This window comes from Herpailurus yagouaroundi, unplaced genomic scaffold (genome assembly GCF_014898765.1).
Source record: "Herpailurus yagouaroundi ecotype Mexico unplaced genomic scaffold, PumYag 219, whole genome shotgun sequence".
Lineage (NCBI taxonomy): Eukaryota > Metazoa > Chordata > Mammalia > Carnivora > Felidae > Herpailurus > Herpailurus yagouaroundi.
The window spans coordinates 324,219-349,608 of NW_024412450.1; the positions used below are offsets into that span (position 1 = coordinate 324,219).

Sequence of the window (25,390 nt, forward strand, 5' to 3'; positions counted from 1 at the left end):
ACCATGAGATCATGACCTGAGCCACAGTCAGATGCTTAACCACTGAGCCACCTAGGCGTCCTGACTTTTCAATTGTATATTATCTAGTCAAAAACATAGGCATACTTAAAAAAATTTTTTTAATGCTTATTTATTTTTGAGAGAGAGAGAGAGACAAAGCACAAGTGGGGGAGAGGCAGAGAGAGGGAGACACAGAATCTGAAGCAGGCTCCAGGCTCTGAGCTGTCAGCACAGAGCCGGATGTGGGGCTCAAACACACGAACCATGAGATCATGACCCGACCCGAAGTCGGACGCTCAACTGAGCCACCCAGGCGTCCCAAACTTTTAAGTTTTTAAATTCAAGTTAATTAACATACAGTGTTAAATAGTTTCAGATGTATAATACAATGACTCGACAGTTCTATACAGTATTCTGTGTGCTCATCATGACAAATGCGCTCCTTTATCCCCATCACCTATTTAACCCATCCTCCCACTCCCTTTCATCTGGTAACTATCGGTTTGTTCTCTGTAATTAAGAATCAGTTTCTTGATTTGTCTCTCTTTGTTTTCCCCTTTGTTCATTTGTTTCTTAAATTCCACATAGGTGTGAAATCGTATGGTATTTGTCTTTCTCTGTCTTATTTTGCTTAGCATAATACACTCTAGTTCCATCCACATCATTGACACTTGGGCTGCTTCCATATCCTGGCAATTGTCAATAATGCTGCAATAAATGTAGGGGTGCATGTATCCTTTTGAATTCGTATTTTTGTACTCTTTGGAAAAATACGTAGTAGTGTAGTTGCTGGGTCTAAGGTAGTTCTATTTTTAACTTTTTGAGGAACCTAGACACTGTTTTCCAGAGTGGCTGCACCAGTTTGCATTCCCACCAGCAGTGCATGAGGGTTCCTCTTTCTCCACATCTTCACCAACACCTGCTGTTTCTTGTGTTATTAATTATAGCCATTCTGACAGGCAGAAGTGGTATTTCATCATGGTGGTTTGTTTTAATGTTTTTTTATTTTTTATTTTAATAAAAAATTTTTTTAACATTTACTTATTTTTGAGACAGAGAGAGAGCATGAACAGGGGAGGGTCAGAGAAAGAGGGAGACACAGAATCTGAAACAGGCTCCAGGCTCTGAGCTGTCAGCACAGAGCCCTATGCGGGGCTCGAACCCATGGACCGCGAGATCATGACCTGAGCCGAAGTCGGATGCTTAATCCACTGAGCCACCAGGCGCCCCATAATGTTTCTTTTTTTGAGAGAGACACAGAGTGTGATCAGGGGAAGGGCAGAGAGTGACAGAGACACAGATTCAAAGGCAGGCTCCAGGCTCCGAGCTCTCAGCACAGAGCGTGATGTGGGGCTCAAACCCACAGACCACGAGATCATGACCTGAGTTGAAATCAGATGCTTAACCGACTGAGCCACCCAGGCTCCCTCATCATGGTTTTGATTTGTATTTCCCTGATGATGAGTGGTGTTGAGCATCTTTTCATGTGTCTGTTTGCCATCTGTATGTCTTCTTTGGAGAAGTGTCTGTTCATGTTTTCTGCCCATTAAAAAAAATTTTTTTTTAATGTTTATCTTTTGAGAGAGACAGACAGAGCATGAGCAGGGGAGGGGCAGAGGGGAATGGAGACACAGAATCCGAAGAAGGATCCAGCCTCTGAGTTGTCAGCACAGAGCCAGACGTGGGGCTTGAACTCACAAACTGAGAGATCATGACCTGAGCTGAAGTTGGAGGCGTAACCTACTGAGCCACCCACGCGCCCCTCTGCCCATTTTTTAATTGGATTATTTGTTTTTTGGATGTTGAGTTTAAGTTCTTTATATACTTAGGATACTAACCCTTTATCTGATATGTCATTTGGAAATATCTTCTCCCATTCCATCGGCTGCCTTTTAGTTTTGCTGATTGTTTCCTTTGCTGTGCAGAAGCTTTTTATTTTGATGAGGTCCCAGTAGTTCTATAGGAACTATAAGCCCCTATAGTTTTGCCTTTGTTTCCCTTGCCTCCGGAGACATACCTAGGAAGAAATTGCTATGGCTGATATCAAAGAGGTTACTGCTTATTTTCTTTACTAGGATTTTAACCATTTCCTGTCTCACATTGAGGTCTTTAATCCATTTTGAATTTATTCTGGTGTATGGTGTCAGAAAGTGGTCCAGTTTCTTTCTTTCTTTTTTTTTTTTTTTTTTTTTGCATGTTGCTGTGCAGTTTTCCCAAGCATTTGTTGAAGAAACATTCTTTTTTCCACTGAATATTTTTTCCTGCTTTGTTGAAGATTAATTGATCATATAGTTGTGGGTTCATTTCTGGGATTTCTATTCTGCTCCATGGATCTATGTGTCTGCTTTCTTGATCACTACAGCTTTGTAATATAACTTGAAGTCCAGAATTGTGATGCTTCCAGCTTTGCTTTGCTTTTCAAGATTGCTTTGGCTATTCGGGGTCTTTTGTGGATCCACACAAATTTTAGGATTGTTTATACTAGTTCTGTGAACAATGATATTGGTATTTTGGTAGGGATTGCATTAAATATGAAGATTGCTTTGAGTAAGTAGACATTTTAAAAATATTTATTCTTCCAATCCATGAGCATGAAATATCTTTCTATTTCTTTGTGATACATAAACACATTTTTGAAGTTTATTTTAAGTAATCTATACAACCAATATGGGACTCGAACTCACAACCTGAAGATCAGGAGTCCCATGCTCTTCTGACTGAGCCAGCCAGATGCCCTGCATAGACAGATTTTTAAGTAAAATTTTCAGAATAGTTTCTGTGCACTCTGGACATTTAGAGTTACAGAAAGATTATGAAGATAGTACAGAGAGTCCCCATATACTTCATGCTTAACTGACTGACACTCAAATGACTGAGCCACCCAGGTGCCTCAATGACCTTGACAGCTTTGAGGAGTTTTTTGGTAGAATGCCACTCAGTTGGGAATTGACTGATTTTTTCTCATTACTATACTGAGGTTATAGGTTTGGGGGAGGATGACCCCAGAGGTTAAGTGCCATTCTCATCTCATCAAGGGTACACATCATCAGTTTATTACTGTTGAGACGTAAAACAATTTGTAAAGTGGAAAGAGGCAGAGAAGAGATAATTTGTGTAGTTTAAGTTTGCAGCAAAAGTTTCATCAAGTTTTCTTCCCAGAAGATAAGAGAGGGCACCACGCTGTCCACACATGAGTCTGAAGGAGCCCCATTCTTTGGAGAGGGGAGGGGTCCGTTCTGTCACACTTGCACGGGATACGAAGCATCCCTGTTGCTAAGGTGCTGTCACAGCAACATCAGCGGCAGCAGCGGTGGTGGTAGCAACGGCCAGAGCTTTTATCCCCATGTTTCTCTTCCAGCCAAGTAGTGTGGACTTCTGTGTGAGTGGTAAAAACCCAGCTGTCAGTGAGGCTGCTGTCACTTTTCCAAACTTGTTATCAGTTGAAGTTCTGGTTCTTTTCCCTTCTGTATTTGTATAGTCCTTCATCTGCTCCACTATCTACAAATCTCTTCAATTCCTGTCTTGTTTCCCGACTTAATTAAACAAGTGAAAAGTCTTTTTAAGTAGGAACTAAGTATTATTTTGTAGTCACTTATATTCCAGATTCTGTGCTGTAGATACCATTATAAAGGGTAATTTTTTTTTTAATTTTTTTTTTCAACGTTTATTTATTTTTGGGACAGAGAGAGACAGAGCATGAACGGGGGAGGGGCAGAGAGAGAGGGAGACACAGAATCGGAAACAGGCTCCAGGTTCCGAGCCATCAGCCCAGAGACTGACGCGGGGCTCGAACTCACGGACCGCGAGAGCGTGACCTGGCTGAAGTCGGACGCTTATCCGACTGCACCACCCAGGCGCCCCTTTAAAGGGTAATTTTTAAATAGACGTTTGAGTCAGGTGTTCGTTCTAATAGTTTTGTGATATGTTACTTTACAGACATTTGATTGGTGTGTCCTGGGTTTGTTAAGCACGTTTGAGGCTTCTAGTTAAGTCTGTGTCACATCCTATTGCTTTAGCAACAAGGAATAAATTACACTGAAACCTCTATGTGTTATTGTTTCAGAAGTCCAGGCCAGAGGCACGAATAAGGTGTCTATTCTGAAGGGAAGAATTCTGTAAGGATGGACCCACACCAGCAGGTTGCCAGCTTACGGAATGGGAGTACATTACAGGTTTCTGAGCGCGAGAAAACCTCTCAGTACGTGAACCAGGTTCAAAGGCGGGAGGACAGGCCCACGGAAGGGAGACGGTATGCCTGTAGTGAATGCGGGAAGAAGTTTGCCCAGAGCTCAGGCCTCGTTCGACATCGGAGAATCCACACTGGCGAGAAGCCCTACGAGTGTGGTCACTGCGGAAAAGCCTTCAGCGTGCGCTCCACCCTCACTGTGCATGAGAGAATCCACACTGGCGAGAAGCCCTATACCTGTAATGAGTGTAGGAAAGGCTTCAGTGTGAGGGCACACCTGATCATACATCAGAGAATCCACAATGGGGAGAAACCGTATGAATGTAATGAGTGTGGCAAAGCATTTAGTGTGAGCTCAGACCTTATCAAACATCAGAGAATCCACTCTGGTGAAAAGCCCTATGAGTGTGATGAGTGTGGGAAAGCCTTCAGCGTGAGCTCCGCCCTCATCAAACATCAGAGAATCCACACAGGAGAGAAGCCGTACGAGTGCAAGGAGTGTGGGAAGGCCTTCTATGTGAACTCTGCCCTAATTAACCACCAGAGGATTCACTCTGGAGAAAAGCCGTACGCGTGTGGAGAATGCAGGAAAGCCTTCAGCCAGATCTCAACCCTAATTCATCACCAGAGAATCCATACTGGAGAGAAACCGTACGAGTGTGACGCGTGTGGGAAAGCTTTCCGTGGGAGTTCTAATCTTACTAAGCACCAGAAAATACACGCCAAAGGAAAGTGTCATCATTGATTTATGTGGCGAAGATATTCCAAAGGCCTTTTTTTTTTGTATCAGGAGTTAACACTAAGAGAAGGGCATGGAAGAAGTTGATGTTTTAATTGATACCTGGTCCTTTAGAATATTGAAGAAGTGAGAAGTCCGTGAAAAGTGCTCCAGAATGACTAGTTAAAGCTCTGAAATCACGTCGACTTCTGAGAATGCGCTTTCACAACTCACAAGGTAAGGCCCTTTAAATACATGTATACCGTAATGTAGTTTGTTTTGGTTTAGTAAGAGCAGATTTCAGTATTTCAAATATTTTTATTTTCCTCATGTGCAAACCTTCTGTTGTTGTTGTCGTTGTTGTATTGTAGGTAAAACCTGTTAAGTTTGAAATTGGAAGTAGTGTTGATTGGTGGAACAGGAACCACATATCCTCATTGTATCTGGAAATAGGAACTGATTGGTCTTCCTTTCTGTACCTCCATGCTCTCAGGGGTGATTCGATGGGTTAGTAACCTCCTTGGCAGAGGGTAGACTGCCTTTGTTTTGGGTAGAAATCTAATAGATACTTTGTCAGGGTCATTCTTGCTTAGTCGGCAAAACCCCAGGACTCTTGACTTCCTGAGCCAGTAAATCCCTAAACTTGACTGAGCTTCCTGAACCAAAACAAACAAAAACAAAAAGCCTCTCTAAAAGTGTCAGGTGCTCCGATCCCTTGGATTTGGTGTTTCTCAAGTGTCGTGAGGGATTTGCAGACTCAAGAGGTATGAGACTGGGCAAGCTTGGGAACTGTTGTTGAGTTGAGGATGGCATTGGTTTTAGGATGACTTTCAAGGATCTATTTGAGTGACTCCTTGAAGTTCGATGCCTCATATCGACCGGGAGAGCTCAGATTTGGGAAGTGGTACAAAGTTAATGAGTTCAGTCTGGAAAATGTCTTTGTCATATCTGGAAATCCCAGTAGAACTGTTCATCAGAATGTACCCTAACTTTCTAATCCCGTCCCCAGACCTACACCCAAAAGTTACACATGCGTGTATGAAGCTCATGGAAGAGATCTGGACTTAAAAATTACTTTGTTACTATTTTTCTATATTAATAGTGATTTCTGACCCCTGGGTGGCAGGCCAGGAAATTCTTGTGAACCCTGAAACTAAACCACACGAGGTTCAAGATGAACACCAAAGTGATAGAAATTGCAGATTGATTTGGTCTGCAGTAGGACTCTGGGTTGTAAAGAGATACATAGTTTCCATGATTTCTCATGAGCATCTGAGGCAAGACAGCCCACAGACACACTGGACTCCATGAAGCTTTGAGCCGACTTGTGCGGTCAGGCACTGAGGTCAGGGTTGCGTGTGGAAACACACAGCGTGAAGTCTGGTATTGAAGGCGTGCTTACCACTCTGCCCAGGTAAGTTTCAGTATGGACGTGGGGGCTGAAGGCAGAAAAGGTCCCGGTTTTGGAGCCCACACTGAGGAGACAGAACCTCACCGAGGCATGGGGTGTGCTGGAGAGAGTAAGGCACATACTTACAGGCAGGAATGAAGTGCCTCAACAAAACACCAGGAAATTGTCTACGACATTGGGTCGAGGTGTGAATTCCTTTGTCCTGCTTCTTTCTGCCTTTTGACAGTTGAGGAAGACTGGTTTCTCCTTGCTCTGTCCCAGAGAAAGTTCCCTGCCATGCCATTTCTGTTCTGTTATCGTCAGTGTTTTTAGCATTGACTTCTTTGGCCCCAACTGTCTCGGTTTGTCCCTAGGATGGAGGTTTGCAGACAGACTCTTCTGGGTGGAGAATACTCTTCTGAGATCAGCACTGAAGTGATGCCATACCCCACCCCAAACCAGCGCAACTGAATCCTAAGCAGTAAGTGGTGCGTGTCTTGAAGACTTTGAAGGGGGCAGACATTCTGGAGAAACACATTTCTTCTGCTGAAGAATGTAGTGGTAGGAGGGCAGGATCCATGTAACATGGTTATTCCTTGTGAGCTCAAAGTACAGTGTTGATGGTCACCTGCTGTGGGTTGGGCCTTGTGCCAGGTCTAGGAATACAAAGGTAACTGGAAAAAGCACCCCAGTCTTCAGGGGCCTCCCAGTCTACTTGGGGAGAAAGGTGCAGAGAGAAAACAGTAAATACAGCGAGAAAGCCACTGGGTTTGTACAGGCTACTTTGCACCGAAGGTGTAAGAACCACTCGTGGAACCATTGAAAAGGCGTCAGGAGGGTGAAATCTTAGAGGAAGAGTGAGTTCTTCGGCCCCAGGAAAAGGGATAAAGGAAGGGACTTTGGGAAAAGCATGTTTAAAAGTATGTGTCTGGGGGCACCTGGGTGGCCCAGTCGGTTAAGCGTCTGACTCCTGATACCGGCTCAGGTTGTGATCTTGTGGTCGTGAGTTCGAGCCCCGCATGTGACAGTGTGGAGCCTGCTTGAGATTCTCTCTCTCCCTCTCTCTCTCTCTCTGCCCCTCCCCTGCCCCCCCCACCACCGTCTGTCTCTCAAAATAAATAAACTTAAAAATTTTTTACTTCATTGTAGTTAACGTACAGTGTTACATTCGTTTCAGGTGTACAGTGTAGTGACTCGGCTGAAACTGATTTTTGTGTATGAGTGAGGGTCAGATTTCATTCTTTTCCCATATGGATATCCAGCTGATCCTGCATTACTTACAGGAAAGACTGTCTTTTCCCACTGCTGTACAAGGCTTATTTGCATATATCAATTGTCCTATATGCATAGGTCTGTTTCTGGTTCCTCTGTTACGTTCCATTGGTTTATTCGTATTTCCTTGGGTCGGTACCACATTTTCCTAATGATTGTAACTTTACATTACATTTAGGTATTCTGTGGAGCAGATCGTCTTACCCGAGGAGTCCAGCTTGTTTGCCCCTCGTGGGGCAGAGCCGCCCTCCCACACTGGACTCCCAGGCACAGCCACCGTGTGCAGTCTCTGTGTTGCCGTCAAGGATGGCAGGGCTTGTAGGCATCCTCGTGCTGCAGGCCACACCTCCACCTGGAGGCCTGGTATTGGGGACCTTGCCCAAGCAACTCTGCCAAGACTCTCTCGCTGGGGTAGAGGAAACTTGAGCACACTTTTCCCCACTCTAACTCTGTATTCCGTACTTTTCCACTCCCGGCTCTCCCCCGGCCCCCAGGAGTGCTCTCTTGGCAGTGAGACAGTCCCCACAGCCGTGCTGATTGTCCTGCCCCTTGCCTGACGCTGTCAGATGAGTAAGAATGGAACACTGCAGGCGCCAGCACTTTCTCGTGTTGAGCGTCTTGTTAATGCCGTAGCAGGGATTCAAGGCTTAGCTGTTACTTTTTTTTTTTTTTTTTAATGTTTATTTGTTAATTTTGAGAGAGAACACAGGAGGGGCAGGGAGAGGGAGAGAGAGAAAGAATCCCAAGCAGGCTCCTGTCTCTCAGCACGGAACCCGATGCGGGGCTCGAACCTATGGACCCTGAGATCGTGACCTGAGCCAAAACCAAGAGTTGGACGCTCAGCTGGCTGAGCCACCCAGGTGCACCTCTGACTTTCATTTTGTCTGTGTTAACTGACCACCAACACCTGGCAGCTGGTGCACGAAATGGTATGAGAGTGTACAAGTTGACTTAGTGTAATTATCAACTAGACTTTTGTTATGTAACCAGCACCTCCCCCCACCCCCAGCTACCACCCCAAATCTGTTGCTCACGGTACAGCACTTAGTCTTGCTTATGTTGTATGTCAGCTGTGGCTCACTTGCAGATCTGCAACACGTTCTCTCCACTCCAGGACCCAGGCTTGAGAAGTAAAAGAAAAACGGTGGCGGGAACACACAGTGGCTTTTACAGGAGAGCATATATCATTTGCATTTATGTTTCATTAGCCAAAGCAGGTCAAATAGCCACGCTTAACGATAGGGTGGGGGAAAATAATCCTTACAAAGATGGCAATGAGGAACCAAAAAAAATTGATAAAATCTACCATCGAGAGGGCCAATGTTTATGGAATGCTTTCTATGTCGGGGCTTTTTCTAAGTGCCTTATGTGTGTATTTGTCAATAACAAACAGTGGTATGAGATACATACCACTACCATTTTACAGCTGCAGAAGTTGGGGAGCAGAGACATTAAATAACTTGGTCATTTGGCCAGGAAATGGTCAAGCCGGGGATTGAAACCAGGAGTGTAAGGTGACGACCTGTTCTCTTAACTACTAAGCTGTAACGTGAAAGTTTCAACATGAAGGTTGTTCTTATGCCGTCGTGGGCCTCAAGGAGCCAGTGTGTTATGCTGGTAAAAACTTTCAAGGTGAGATTCGAGAGCCCTTGGTTCCAATCTGTTTTTACCTCTAAGTAACCATATTAGGCTAGACTAATGCCACCTAGCTGAGCCTCAGTTTCTATATCCTTAAAAATAAAGGAGACATGTCAAATATTTTGACATCCCTTCCAGCTTTGAGATTTTTGTAATCTCTCCAGATAGATAGTAAAATGCTTTGCTGATGGGATGGCCTCTTTAGTCTGCTCCTTTATATGTGGTTACGTTCACAGGCGACTTGAAGTGTTACGTCTCCTCCCTAGTCCCTTCCTTCTGTTTTACTTCTATTTTATGTTAGTGAGAATACTACTAGTAGTAGTAACTTCCACTTACTGGGACCTTCTCTGTTCCAGGTACCTTTTCAAGCTCCTTTGGTAAATTATTTAATTTAAAAATATAGATGCTAGGGGCGCCTGGGTGGCTCAGTCCATTAAGCGTCCAACTTCAGCTCAGGTCATGATCTCGCGGTCCGTGAGTTCGAGCCCCGCGTCGGGCTCTGTGCTGACAGCTCAGATCCTGGAGCTTGTTTCAGATTCTGTGTCTCTGGCTCTCTCTGCCCCTCCCCTGCTCATGCTCTGTCTCTCTCTCTATCTCAAAAATAAATAAAAACATTAAAAAGATTTTTAAAATATATAGGTGCTATACTTAGAAGAGAAGAAAGGCTGAAAAAAGTGCTCTTAAACATCCATATTTGAGCACTTTTAAAAAAACACAGGAAAATAGCCCAAAGAAAGCAAAGGGAAAGAGCAGAAATTAATGAAAAACACGTGTACAGTCTTACTTAGGACTTTTGCATATGAAAAGCCCTATTCTGGGTGATTTCTCTCCTAGGCTGCTCTCATTTGTTACATTTGACTCCTTTTCCCCCTCTAAGGAAAGGGTGCCTATTTCATGATCAACCTGTTCTTTCAGAGGGTGACTCCTGGCCTTAGACAAGGAGTCTATCTCCCTGCAGAGTTTTGCGGAAGTCTAGCACAGAGGACTAAATGGGAACATTCCCCAGGGCCTCCACAAGTCCAGGGGCTTCTGAATAGGTCAGCCAAGTGAGGGAGGAGCCCCTTTGAGGAATCACAGCTTGCACTGCTTCAAGCCAAGGACAGTATCACTCTGATAAAGGGATAAGTCTCACTGATAAGTATCACTCTGGTAAAGACACTTGGGAGAACCTGCCCTGAATTTCACTTCTGTCAGTGCCCTGGGAGTGGGAAATTCTCCCTTCACCTTGCCCACAATTTCAGCTTCAGCTGTGATAAAAGCATCTGCTGCTCAGTCTAACGTGAGTGAGTGCTCCAGAAATGCCTCTCCCCGAGAAAACAAGCCCTGGAGCACCAGCAGTCCTGACTGAGCCCCAGCAGACTTGAGGAAACCCTATGAGGATTCTCAGCCCGGAAGGACCTTCAGTGTAAACCCAGGTCCCGTGGCACTGCACAGCAGAGAAGCCACCTAAAGAAGAGTCCCACGAGAGTAAAGAATGTGGCAAAGCCTGCGGATACTGGGAGGGTCTTGTCAGGCGTCAGAGGACCCGTGAGGATATCTTCAGTGCTGTAAATGTTCGTGTGAGCTCAGCTCTCATCAAACAGAAGCAAATTCATCTTGGACGCGAGTGCGTAGGTGGAAGGTCTTCATTTGGAAGCAGCGCTTCTTGCCAGAAAACCCATAAATGGAAAAATGTGGGAAGGCCTTCACTAAGATCAGTCTTCTCCATCAGTAAATACACCCTGGAGCAAAGCCCTATATGTGTGACTGCTCTGGGGACCTTTCAGCGTTAGCTCAGTTCTTACAGTGGATCAGAGATTCCTCTTTGAGTGTAAGTGATACGGGAAAGCCTTCAGTCAAAGTTCAAATCTTACCAAACATCAGTCTATACTGGAGAGAAGTCTTCTGCCTGGGGTGGGTATGAACTCCTTTCTTCAGACATCAAAGGATACACAACAAAAATAAACTTCAATTGTCAAATATATGGTAAAGGTATAGTACAGGACTTTTTCAACATCAAGCATCACAGTTAAGTAGGAAGAGCATGCAACTCTTGATCTCAGGGTCATGAGTTTGAGCCCCGTATTGGGCCTAGAGATTATTAAATAAATAAAAACTTTAAAAATCCAACTGCATACAATCATTTGACCATTTTATGGAATTAAGACAAGTGTTTATTAGAGACTTTGTCAGGTCACTTCATGGGGAAAAGTGAATTAAAACATCTGTGACAGATCTCTATGGGTATTTAACTTTCTTTGGCACAGTTAGCTTTCATTTTCTGTAGTAAAGGTAGAGAATGGGGGGAAAGTCTTTATTCACAACCTTTGATGATTGAAACATTATTACATTTATTTTTGGCTTGGAATTCATGATGCTAATTAAAATAGTTTTTCTAAGAATGATTTTGACATTAATTCCTTTGACGCATTTCTACCAGACTTACTCCCTTTTATTTTTAGAGTGTTAGTATCTGGGAAATGCTGCAGATATCTATGGTTTGGTAAATCGTTTCACAGAATTTCCTATGCCTTTGGGCAGAAAAAGTAGATGAAGACACATGGGTGGGCCATGTGAACTTATGATTTGCTAAACAACAGACCAAATTTACCATGTTCACTTTGTGTGTCTAATATATGGAAGGAATAGTGACCCATACGGAGAAGGCTTGAGCATGTGCTCAGTGAAGGGTTCTGCTTGTGGGTTGATAGCAAGTCAGCCTGAAGAGGGAGCTGTCACAGTTTGTCATTGGATCTCCCGCCTTCCCAGGCCTGTCCACAAATGAGAGTGGTTATTATTCAGTGTGGATTCGTTGTGAACTCACTTCATGGAATATCATAATCATTGGTCTGTGTGTGGCCATTTGTTTTTATACATTTCATTTTGTCTCTACCCCCCCATCCCAGTCCCATTTCTCCCAGTTCCTTCCAGTCACCCGTAAATCGTTGTGTTCTATCTCATTCTATGCCCTTCTGCTTTTTGAAGCCAATGAATTATGAATAACAATTCACTAGGCAGGTTGAATCCTCTGCTGTGAGGTGGTTACTTAAGTCATTTGCTCTAATGACTAAGTGAAAGCCATTTAGGGTGTTCACCAGCTTTGCTCTGAACACCTTTGGGAGTGTTTTTCTGAGGAGCATACACAGGAATGAAACTGCTGGCCCACAGGTTATGCACAGTGTAAATTGCACTAGCACGTACTTGTTCTTTTTCCGTGTGAACTAACAGATCTATCTGGTATCTTAACCTGATGGTGATGTCACCTGTCCCACATGGGTTTTGGGAGCTGCAGACTTCCAAACAATGCAGGTACTTTCTCATCTGGTGGCGCCGTGGGGTGAGGCAGATCTCCAAGACAGAAATAAAGAAACCTCAACTTCAAAAATAATGCCTGACTTCTCCGGGTCTGGTGATGCGAACTGATACTGCTACTTAAAATGCAGTGTGATCCTAAAAGCTACATACCAGACCATGCTGTGTGTAAAGGGGAAACAAAATACTTTTCTAAGAACATCCCAGAAAGGGAGTGTAGCAGGTGCAAAGGTGCTGACATACTGGAGAAATAGCACGGCCGGTGAGACAACAAGAAGAGAGGAGGACACAGGTGAAGGGGGATGGCCTATAGAAATGACCTTTGGGTTTTACCCTGAGTGAAATGGAAAGCTTATGGCTGGATTTTAAGCAAAGATGTGGCGTAATCGGTCTGAGGCTTTGAAAGGATTCCTCTAGCTGCCTTGTGAAGCATATAAAGGGACAGGAGTGGGAGCTAAGAGAACAGTTAGGAACCAATGAGGTAATCTAGGCAGGAACTTACAGTGCCTTGGACACAGGTGCTCAGCAGAGGTGGTGAGAAGTGATGGATCCTGGTTACACATTGAAGACCATGCCACAAGGATTTTGCTCATGGATAAGATCGAAAGAAGAGGCAAGAATCACCCAAGTGTTTTGGCGTGGAAGAACAGAGCGACCTTAACAGAGATGAGAGGATGCGGCTGGAACAGTTATTTTTGAACAAGTGAATGTGGGATATAAGTTAGTGCCTCCCAGAAGTTTTGCTGTTTGAGAAAAAAGGAACATTCTCGGCACAGTCTGCCTGTCAGCCCAGAGCATTCTTCAGCCACACCGGGCTGAGTCCCAGATGAAAGACTTTTCTTACAGGCACTTCCCTCTTCCTCCACCCAACTGCTCCTGAAGACGGGGGACTTACGAAAGCAGTATTTTCTCAGCCACATTGTAGAAAGGACATAGATGTAAATTGCTGAGGGACATCCTGGAGTTGTCTCATTTAAATTTACAGAATGAGATCAACTGCCTGCCTCTGAGAGTTACAGCAGGTCAGTTCTAACCTCCGAGTCCATAGTTTCTTGGGAAATATTACCTGTGGTATATTCTTCCTTTTGAAGAGTAATCAAATTAGTGATATGTAAATGTTCTCTTAGGTTAGAATGTTAAAATAGGAGTGGAACGGAAATCACTTAATAGCCATTCAGACTGCAAGAACATGCACCCAGAATTCTGCTTGGGGTAATGGTGGACAGAATCCTATGGACCAGTTCTCCCACTGAGAAGTGGGGACGCTGGGCAAAATGCTTTTAAAAAAATCTATCCAAACACATTAAAGAGCTAATTTGAGAATAAAAGATTAGAGTGAAAGAGTATGTATATTTAAGGAGATGATCCTTTCTTTGGGCATCTTCTGATTCTGGAAAGGGTACCTGAGAGGGTGAGTCAAACTCTTGATAGGGTCACAGAAAAAAAAGTCACCAAAGTTAGATTCTGGAGACTGCCAACGTAGGAGGTAGTGCAGGTAAATGCCCTCACTCTGGTGTGTGGGACCCCAAAGACTGTCCTCTAAAAGTACACGAACCACACATAGGCTCTCACAGGGGCCACTGCTCTGCTTTGAATCCTAATCTCTACAGTGGATTTAAGTGATTCCATAATGCCAGTGCCCACAGGTACTGGGAGGTCGTCTCTATAAGAATGTAATATTCTCTTAGGTCTGAAACTATTTCTGTAAGCAATTTTGCAAAAACAAATTTTAAAAATTAGGAACATGAGAAGACAAATGACACAAAATCCAAGAAAAGCAATTGATAGTAGAAACACATCTGGGAGGGACACCTGGGTGGCTCAGTTGGTTAAGCCTCTGACTGTCGATTTTGGCTCAGGTCACAATCTCCTGGTTCATGAGTTTGAGCCCCACATTGGGCTCTGTGCCTGCTCGGGATTCTCCTGTCTCTGCTCCACCCTAACCCTCTCAAAAATCAATTTTTAAAACGCTTAAAATTTTAAGTTAAAATGGATCAAAGATGTAAAGGTGAGAGCTAAAACTTTAAAACATTTAGAAGAAATCTGGTGTAAATATGACCTTGGATTAAGGCAGTGATTTCTTCAGTAACACCAAAAACTCAAGAAACAAAATTAAAAAGAGAAATTGGACTTCATCAAATTATAAACCTTTTTTGCTTCAAGGAACACTATCAACAAAGTGAAAAGACCTCCCATGGAACAGAAGAAAATATTGGCAAGTCATATACCCGATAAGGGTCTAGTACCCAGGATACATAAAGAACGCTTACAACTCAGCAACAAAAAGACTGACAACCCAATTTAAAAATGGCCAAAGGCTTTGAATAGATATTTCTTCCAAGAAGATATGCAAATGGACAATAAGTCCATGAAAAGATGCACGTCATTCTACATTAGGAAAATTCAAATCAAAGCCATGAGATACCACTTCACACCCAGTAAGGTAGCTATAATAAAGATAGGAACAGGTGTTCACAGGGATGTAGAGAAATTAGAACCCTCCTGCATTGCTGGTGAAAATATAAAATGGTGTAGCCACCTTGGAAAATCGTTTAGAAGTTCCTCAGAAAGTTAAACATAGAGTTACCATATAACCCAGCAATTCCCCTCCTAGTTATATATTTTTTAAAAATTTGAAAACAGGTGTTCAAATAAAAACTGTACATATGGGGGCGCCTGGGTGGCTCAGTCCATTAAGTGTCTGACTTCAGCTCAGGTCATGATTTCACAGTCTGTGAGTTCGAGCCCCGAGTCGGGCTCTGTGCTGACAGCTCAGAGCCTGGAGCCTGCTTCAGATTCTGTGTCTCCCTCTCTCTCTGCCCCTCCCCTGCTTATGCTCTGTCTCTCTCTGCCTCAAAAATAAATAAAAACATTAAAAAAAAACTGTACATATGGGAATGCAAGTTGGTGCAGCCACTCTGGAAAACAGTATGGAGGTTCCTCAAAAAACTAAAAATAGAACTACCCTATGACCCAGCCATTGCACTACTAGGTATTTACCCATGGGATATAGGTGTGCTGTTTCAAAGGAGCACATGCACCCCAATGTTTATAGCACCAGTATCAACAATAGTCAAAGTATGGAAAGAGCCCAAATGTCCATCGATGGATGAATGGATAAAGAAGATGTGGTATATATACACAATGGGGTATTACTCGGCAATCAAAAAGAATGAAGTCTTGCCATTTGCAACTACGTGGATGGAACTGGAGTGTATTATGCTAAGTGAAATTAGTCAGAGAAAGACAAAAATCGTATGACTTCACTCATATGAGGACTTTAAGAGACAAAACAGATGACCATAAGGGAAGGGAAACAAAAATAATATAAAAACAGGGAGGGGGGCAAAACAGACGAGACTCATAAATATGGAGAACAAACTGAAGGTTACTGGAGGGGTTGTGGGAGGGGGGATGGGCTAAATGGGTAAGGGGCACTAAGGAATCTCCTGAAATCATTGTTGTACTATATGCTAACTAATTTGGATGTAAATTAAAAAAAATAAAAAATAAACTGTACATAAATGTTCACAGTAGAACTATTCATAATAACCAAAAAGTAGAAACAATCCATTTCTGTTGATTAATAAATGAATAAACAATTGTGCTATCATCATACAATGGTACATTATTCAACCATAACAAGGAATGAAGTATTTATACATGCTGTAACATGGATGAACCTTGAAAACATTACACTAAATGAAGGAAGACAAAAAAAGGCCACATAGTGTATAATTCTATTTTACAAAATGTCCCAAATAGGAAAATCCACAGAGACAGAAAGTAGATTCATGGTGAGAGGTATGGGAAGTGACTGGTAATGTAAACAGAGATGGAAACTTTAAAAATTAATGAAAAGGAAATAATAATAAAAAACACCATAACAAATGAAGAATGCTTTGAAGGACTCATCAATAGACTGGACAATCATTAGACACTACTAATGGTGTGGATTTATTTTGGGGTGATGAAAATGTTCTAGAATTAGATAGTGATGATGGTATCTCAAATTTGTAAATATACTAAAAATCACTGAATATTACACATTAAGAGGGTGAATTTTATGTCCTGTGAATTATGTCTCGATAAAAAATATTAAAATCTATTCATTCCATGTAGGGGAAGGGAATACCCAGGCCTGGTCTTACCTTCCCATACAGGGGAAGAGCAAGCCCCAGCCTGTTCTGTCCTTCCTGTCTCATGTAAGGACGGAAAGGGAACAAAAACTGAGAAGCACTTGTGAATATCACAGTCCAAGGCCACAGACTCCCTGAAAGACTGAAACCTAATCTCAGGACTCTAGAATGCTGCTCTCCCCTCACCCTATCGCCACATTAATAGGGATCCTATATAACAAGGGAAACAATTGGAACAATTGCACAGCTTAGTTCTATTTAAAGTGTCCAGAGGGAAACCCAGAAGCAAAAGGTAAGGCAAAAACACAGACACCAGACCAAACTTCAGCTCTGATACCTACAGCTATAGCAAACAATAAATACCCAAATTCTACCTACAAACACATAAAATCCCGCACTATTTATCTAAAGACCTATTTACCTCAGTTCTTTTTACCTAATTTATTATGTCTGGTTTTCAAAAAACAACAACAAAAGAAGGCACACTAAAAGGTAAAAAGCAGGGGCACCTGACTGGCTCAATCGATAGTGCATGTGACTCTTGATCTCAGGGTCATGTGTTTGAGCCCTACGTTGTAGAGATTACTAAATAATAATAATAATAATTTAAAATTTAAAGTAAGGTAGCAGTAATCAAAACTAAACTTAGATTCAGCAGAGATGTTGGAATTACCAGACCAGGAATTTAAAAGAACTATGATTAATATGCTAAAGGCTCTAATGGGAAAAGTAAACAACATGCAAGAACAGACTGGTAATGTAAACAGATGGAAACTTTAAGAATTAATGAAAAGGAAATAATAATAAACACCCTAACAAATGAAGAATGCTTTGAAGGATTCATCAATAGACTGGACGAGGCCAAAGAACCAGAGAGGTTGAAGAAATGTCACCGATAGAAACTTGCCAAACTGAAAGGCAAGGAGAAAAGAATTAAAAGGAGGGAAAAGAATAAGAACTTTGAGGCAAAAGGCAAAGTATAATTCATATGCTAAGGGAGAGGAATGAAATCAGATAAAATGCTCAATTAAAGCCTCAGAAGGCAGAAAGAGTGGAAGAAGAAAAAAAAAAACAAGAGCCATGAATAGAAAACAGTAACAAAAATTATAGGTATTAACTGAACTATATCAATAATCACTTCATTTAAAAAAATTTTTTAACATTTATTCATTTTTCAAAGACAGAGACAGAGTGTGAGTGAGGGAGGGGCAGAGAGAGAGGGAGACACAGAACTGGAACCAGATTCTAGGCTCTGAGCTGTCAGCGCAGAGCCCAATTCAGGCTGATCACAAACTGAGATCAGGACCTGAACGGAAGTTGGACACTTAACCAACTGAGCCACCCAGGGGCACCAATAATCGCTTCATTTTTTTAAAGTTTTATTTATTTTTAAGTAATCTCTACACCCAATGTGGGGCTTGAACTCATGACTCCGAGATCAAGAGACACATGTTCCTCCAACTGAGCCAGCTAGGTGCCCTTCAATAATCACTTTAAACATCAGCGGTCTAAATATACCAATTAAAAGACAGAGGCTGGTTAAATAAAATTTAAATAAAAAAAAAAGGTGGGTGGGGGGAACCTCCTAGATCATTAAAAAAAAGAGAGAAAGACAGTGAATTAAAAACAAAGAAAAAAAGGGTGCCTAGGTGGCTCAGTCGGTTAAGCATCCGACTTTGGCTTAGGTCATGATCTCACGGTTCGGTTCGTGAGTGCAAGACTCACATAGGGCTCTGTGTTGACAGCCTGGAGCCTGCTTCAGATTCTGAGTCTCCCTCTCTCTCCGTCCCTCCCCCACTCATGCTCTGTCTCTCTCTCTCTGTCAAAAATAAATTAACATTAAAAAATTTTTTTTCTAATTAAAAGAAGAAATCAAGACCCAACTTTAAGTTCTCTACAAGAACCACTCTTTAAATGTAAAGACACAGATTAAAGAGATGAACAAAGATACACCATGCTAACACTCATCATAAAAAAGGTGGAGGGGTGCCTGGGGGCTCAGTCAGTTAAGCGTCCAACTTTGGCTCAGGTCATGATCTTACAGCTGGCTTGTGGGTTTGAGCCCCATGTCTGGTTCTGTGCTGACAGCTCAGAGCCTGGAGCCTGCTTCGGATTCTGTGTCTCCCTCTCTTCCTGCCCCTCCCCTGCTCACACTCTGTCTCTCAAAAATAATAAAACAAAAACAAAAAAGGTAGAGTAGAGGTGCTTGGGTGGCTCACTCAGTTAAGCATCCCACTCTTGATTTGGCTCAGGTCATGATCTCATGATTCGATTCGTGAGATTGAAGCCCTGAGCCTGCTTGGGATTCTCTCTCTATCCCTCCCCCACTTGTGTTTTCTCTTTCTCTCTCTCAAAATAAAATAAACTTAAAAAAAAAAAAAGAAAGAAAGGTGTGAATGGAACTAAAGGGTATTATGCTAAGTGAAATTAGCCACTCAGAGAAAGACAGATCTCATATGACTTCATGCATATGAGGAATTTAAGACACAAAGCAGATGAACATAAGGGAAGGGAAGCAAAAATAATATAAAAACAGGGAGGGGGACAAAACATAAGAGACTCTTAAATACAGAGAACAAACTGAGGGTTGCTGGATGGGTTGTGGGAGGGGGGATGGGCTAAATGGGCAAGGAGCATTAGGGAGGACACCTGTAGGGATGAGCACAGGGTGTTATACATAGGGGATGAATCACTGGAATCTACTCCTGAAATCATTATAGCCCTATATGCTAACTAACTTGGATGCAAATTACCAAAATAATAAAAACATTAAAAAGGAAGTTGTAGTAACTATATTAATCTTAGACAAAGCTAGCTTTAGAGCAAGAAAATTTACTGGGGATAAAGAGGGACATTACATAATGACAAAGGAGTCAGTTTTCCATGAAGACATTACAATATTTTATGTATATGCACCAAGCAATAGAGTGTCAAAATACATAAGGCAAAAACTGGTACAAATGCAAGGAGAAATAGATGAATCCACTCATAGATTTGGAGGCCTTAACATCCCTTTTTCAGTAATGGAAAAATCCAGTAGGCACAAAACGAGTAAGGACATAGTCGGATTGAATAACAGTGTCATTCAGTTTGGTTGTAGTTGACATCTGTAGAATACTTTATCCAACAACAGCAGAATACTCATTTCTCTCAAGCACCCATGGAACATTCACCAATATTGGCCACATTCCGATGGCCATAAAATACACCTTAACAAACTTAAAAGAATACAAATCATACTAAGTACGCTCTCAGACCACAATGGATTTAAAAGAAATCAGTAACAGAAAGATAAGTGGAAAATCCCAAAATATTTGGAAGTTAAACAACATACTTCTAAATAAAACATGGGTCAAAGAAGTCTCAAGAGAAATATAAAAATGTTTTGAACTAAATGAATACTTCTCAAAATTTGTGGGATGAAGCAGAAACATTGTTTAGAGGAAAATTTATACCACTGAATGTATATATTAGAATAGAAAAAATGTCTAAAATCAAAAATGTAAGCTTCCATTTTAGGAAATTAGAAGAAGAGCAAATTAAGTCCAAAATGAGCAGAAGAAAAATAAAAATTGGAGCAGATATAAGTGAAGCTGAAAACAGGAAATCAATAGAAAAAAATCAGTGAAACCAAAAGCTGTTTTTATTTTTTTTAAGATCAATAAAACTGATAAACTTCTAGCCAGGTTAGCCAAGGAAAAGAGAGAGAGAAGACACAAATTTTAATATCACTGTGGATTCTATAGATATTTAAAAAAGGAATATTATGAACAACTCTATGCCCTCAATTTTTTCACCTAGATGAATCGTACCAATTTTTTGAAGGACACTACAATTCTGATTTCAATTACAATGTGTGGGTCTTTTTTTCCCACACCACCAAGCAGTTCTCAGATATCAGGTGGGTGTCATGCAATTCAACTCAATTCTGATACTATCTACCTGGAGATGGCATCAGATTTTCTCTGTTAAGGGCTCAGTCCTGCAAGACTGCCCCCTCTCCCCACCTAAGATGCCAATCACAAGTCCTAGGTTGTTACCTGAGCTTCAGACAACGAACTATAGATGGGAGGGACCAATGACCCCATTCTTTGGTTTGATTAATTTGCTAAAATGGCTCCAAAACTCAGGGAACCAGTTTACTTACTAGAATACTGGTTTATTAGAAAAGGATAGAATTCAGGAACAGATGCACAGGGTAAGGTATTGAAGAATGGTGCAGGACTCCCATACCCTCTCTGAGCATACCACTCTTCCCAAATCTGTGTTCACCCACCAGGAAGCTCTCCTAACCCCCTTCTTTTGGTTTTTTGTGGAAGCTTCATTACGTAGACACGATTGATTAAATCATTTTCCATTGGTGATTGAACTCAATCTCCAGCCACCCCTTGCTGGGGGGGGGGGGGGGGGGTGGTACTTAAAGTTCCAACCTTCTAATCATAAGGTTGTCCCCTCTGACAACCAAGCCCCCACCCTGAGGGGCTTCATAAAATTCACCCTATTAACATAACAAAAGATCTCATTGTCACTCTCAACACTGAATGGGGAGGAAGACCAAATATATGGTTTTTATTACAAGTCACAAAATCACAAACACAATTACCAAAACTCACACAAGGAGAAATGGACAATCTGAGTTGGCTTATATCTATTAAAGAAATTAAGACAATAATTAATCTTCCCGAAGTACCAGGTACAGATAGGTTCACTGGTGAGTTCTACCAAATATTTAAATAAAAATTATGTGACTGCTGTACTATATCATTTTTTTACATTTATTTATTTTATTTTTTTTTAATTTTTTTTAACGTTTATTTATTTTTTTGGGGACAGAGAGAGACAGAGCATGAACGGGGGAGGGGCAGAGAGACAGAGGGAGACACAGAATCGGAAACAGGCTCCAGGCTCTGAGCCATCAGCCCAGAGCCCGACGCGGGGCTCGAACTCACGGACCGCGAGATCGTGACCTGGCTGAAGTCGGACGCTTAACCGACTGCGCCACCCAGGCGCCCCTACATTTATTTATTTTAGAAAGAGAGCGAGCAGGGGAGGGGCAGAGAGAGGGAGAGAGAAATTCCAAGCAGGCTCTGCACTGTTAGCACAGAGCCCGATGCAAGGCTCAAACACATAAACTGTGAGATCATGACCTCGGCTGAAATCAAGAGTGGGACGCTTAACCAACTGAGCTATCCAGGCACCCCAATGCTGTACTATCTCTTAAAGATGATGAAAGCATAGAGGAATACTTCCTAATTCATTTTGTGAGGCCAGTATTATCCCAATACCAAAATCAGACAAAGTTATTACAAGATCGGAAAACTGCAGACCAATATATATTTCATAGATAGATTGAAAAATCTTTATTAGAATATTAGTAAATTGATTCCAACAATGTATAGAAAGAGCTGTGAAATTTATTCTTGGTATGCAAATCTGGTTCACTATTTGAAAATCAGTTAATGTAATTGTCTCATCAATAGGCTAAAGAAGAAATGTCATATAATCATATCAACAGATGCAGAAAAAGCATCTGACAAAATCAAACACATTTATAATAAAAACTCTCAGCAAACTAGGGATAAAGAGGGAACTTCCTCAACTTAATAAAGAACATCTACAAAAACCTACAGCTAACATTATATTTAATGGTAAAAAAAAAAAACAAATGCTTTCCTATTTAGATGAGGAAGAGGATAAAGATGTCCCTTCTCACCATTCCCACTTAACACCATACTGGAAGACTTATGTAACGCAACAAATGAGAAAAAGAAATGAAAGTAATGTAGTTTGGGAAGGAAGAAATAAAACTGGCTGTTTGCCATAACATGATTGTCTCTGTAGAATATCCTAAAGAATACAAAAATAAAAATAAAAACCCTTCCTGGACCTAATAAGTGATTATAGCAAGGTTGCAGGATTCAGCTTAATACAGAAAAGTCAATTGCTTTCTTATATAACAGCAATGAACAACAGGATTTTGAAATTAACATTTACCTTAGCACCAAAAAGATAAATACATAAGTTGGTATAAATCTAACAAAATGTGTACAAGATCTCCATGAGGAAAACTATAAAACTCTGATGAAAGAAATCAAAGATCTAAATACAGTAGGAGATATTTCATGTACTCTGTTGTCATGATTGGCATTCCTCCCAATTAAATTATAGATACAATGTAATCCCAGTAAAATCCCAGTTAGTTCTTTTGTAGATACCAACAAATTGGGTTTTTTAATGTTTATTTATTTTTTTTTGAGAGAGAGAGAAAGAGAGAGCAAGCATGAGCGGGGCAGGGGCAGAGAGAGAGAATCCCAAGCAGGCTCCACACTATCAGCACAAAGCCCAATGCGGGGCTACATCCCATGACCATGAGATCATGACCTGAGCTGAAATCAAGAGTCGGACACTTAACCAACTAAGCCATCCAGGCACCCCTCCAACAAATTGATTCTAAAGTCTTTAGGGAGAGGCCACAGACCCAGAATAGCTAACTCAGCATTGAAGGAAACAACAGACAACTGACACTTCCTAACTTCAAGACCAGTTATAAATCTACAGAAATCAAGACACGTGATATTGGCAAAAACAATACACAAATAGATGAACAGAATGGAATAGAGAGCCCAGAAATAGACACATACTCCTGAGGTCCACACCGCGGAGGAACAGGAGGCTCTGAGTGTACCGAAGGTGGAGGAAGAGAAGGACCCTTCCCGGGAGCAGAAGCCTGGATGGCTGGGGGAGGTGCACCTTTATCAGGAGGTCTTACACCAGCGTTTCAGGCTCTTCCGTTACCAGGAGATGCCTGGGCCCGTGGCTGCGGCCCGAGACGCACAGCAAGGAGCAGATCCTGGAGCTGCTGGTGCTGGAGCAGCTCATGACCATCCTGCCCGCCGAGCTCCAGGCCTGGGTGCGGGGACAGCACCCGGAGAGCGGGAGCAGGCGGTGACCGTGTTGGAGAGTTTGGAGACAGCACACAACAGGTGGGGAAAGGTTAATCCATCGTTCCTTGATTAGACACCAAGGGTCTGCCAGCAAAGAGAGGGGGCCTGTGTAAGCGAGGGGATTACCGGCCCTTGTTGCTGGGCTAAAGCGTTGTCCTTTTGTTTTCTCTTTGAAACTCTGCTGCTTATGTGCTTTGTGTGAATTGATTATGACACAGATCTCGTTATTCTGCTTCCTGTATCCATAGGAATGGTTTACAACATGTTATTTTTTAGTAATCTCTACAACCAGCGAGGAGTTTGAACTTCGAACCCGAGATCGCGGGCTCCACTGAGCAGCCACGCGCCCCCGTAGCAGATTTTTTTTAATCAAATTTTGAGGTTTTAGCTATTGCCCGATATCTGTGATGGTCTTGTAAACCCAGCTCTACCTGTATGTCCTTAGGTTGAAGCCAAGCTCTACAAACAAGGACGTGGGACCTGTGAGCCTTGCAGATCAGCCCTGACGGTCCAGCCAAAGTGTGATCCTTGGGAGCACAGGCTTGTGCAAGAGAACAAAGCCTCAAAATGTGAATCCTGGTGGAGGTTTTGAAGCACTGAGTAGATCGCATCCGCCTGGGAGCTGTATTTCTGGCAAGAAAAGTGGTGTCTGGGGGTAGAATAAATTTAACACCAAAAGGTTATTTACAAAGTGAGCATATCCAGAGCTGATTTAATTTTGAATTAAGATACTCAAAATTGTTGAATTTTGGTTTTGTTTTTATTTTATTTTATTTTATTTTATTTTATTTTTTTATTTATTTCATTTTATTTTTTATTTATTTTATTTCATTTCATTTCATTTCATTTCATTTCATTTCATTTTATTATGTTCTGCTTAAGATACCACTTTTCAATTCTATGAATCCAATCACCAAGGAACTATTTAAAAATATAGATGCCCATTGGGCACCTGGGTGGCTCACGGTTGAGCATCTGACTTTGGATCAGGTCACCATCTCACTGTTAGTGGGTTCGAGCCCCACATCGGGTTCTGTGCTGACAGCTCAGATCCTGGAGCCTGCTTAGGATTCTGTGTCTCACTCTCTCTTCTCCCCTGCTAGCTCTCTCTCAAAAATAAATGAACATTAAAAAAATAGATGCCCAAATCTACCATGCATTTACTACAATAGATTCTAGTATTATATTTTTAAATTAATTATTAAAAGGGCTATTATTATAGAACAATAGTTTATATTTCAAAAATTGTAGTAGAGAAGGACATATAATGAAAATAAAAGTTCCATTCCAACATTCTCTAATATATACGTATTTCTAAAATCTTTCCATGCCTCTCAAGCCCTTGTCCCTCTTTTAGGTCAAGTGGGATTATTTTTGTTATTGTTATTTTAATGTTTATTTATTTTTGAGGGACGGAGAAAGAGAGACAGAGAGCGTGAGCAGAAGTGGGGCAGAGAGAGAGGGAGACACAGAATCCAAAGCAGGCTCCAGGCTCTGAGCTGTCAGCACAGAGTTCTGTGGGGCTTGAACCCATTGACCATGAGATCATGACCTGAGCGAAAGTCGGACATTTAACCCACTGAGCCACCCAGGCCCCCCAGGTCAAATGGTATTATCCTGTATGGACTGTATTTTCTTATTTTCTATATTCTTGATGTTCTGGCATTTAGGACCTTGATCCTGGTGCCCCTGGGAGAGCTAGCTGATTCCTAGAGACAGTGGAGAACCCCCTGCAAGTACCCTTTTCATATTTGAACCAGAGAATCCAGAGTCCACTCCCCAGCCGGCTCCTTTATCAGGCTCCTTTATCAG

The 25,390-nt window shown here is 41.9% G+C and overlaps 1 protein-coding gene across 7 annotated transcripts in view; it reads left to right on the forward strand.

Moving 5' to 3' along the window:
• Positions 1 to 25,390, forward strand: part of LOC121018325 (zinc finger protein with KRAB and SCAN domains 8-like) — a 31,611-nt gene that overhangs the window by 4,055 nt on the left and 2,166 nt on the right. Inside the window, exons 2-4 of one of the 7 annotated variants that reach the window (XM_040457038.1) lie at positions 4,064 to 5,141; positions 6,669 to 6,782; positions 24,024 to 24,269. In XM_040457038.1, coding sequence (XP_040312972.1) covers positions 4,122 to 4,931 — 810 coding nt within the window. In that variant the 5' untranslated portion in view covers positions 4,064 to 4,121 and the 3' untranslated portion in view covers positions 4,932 to 5,141; positions 6,669 to 6,782; positions 24,024 to 24,269. The other 6 variants (XM_040457039.1, XM_040457040.1, XM_040457043.1 and 3 more) reach the window with 6 other exon arrangements.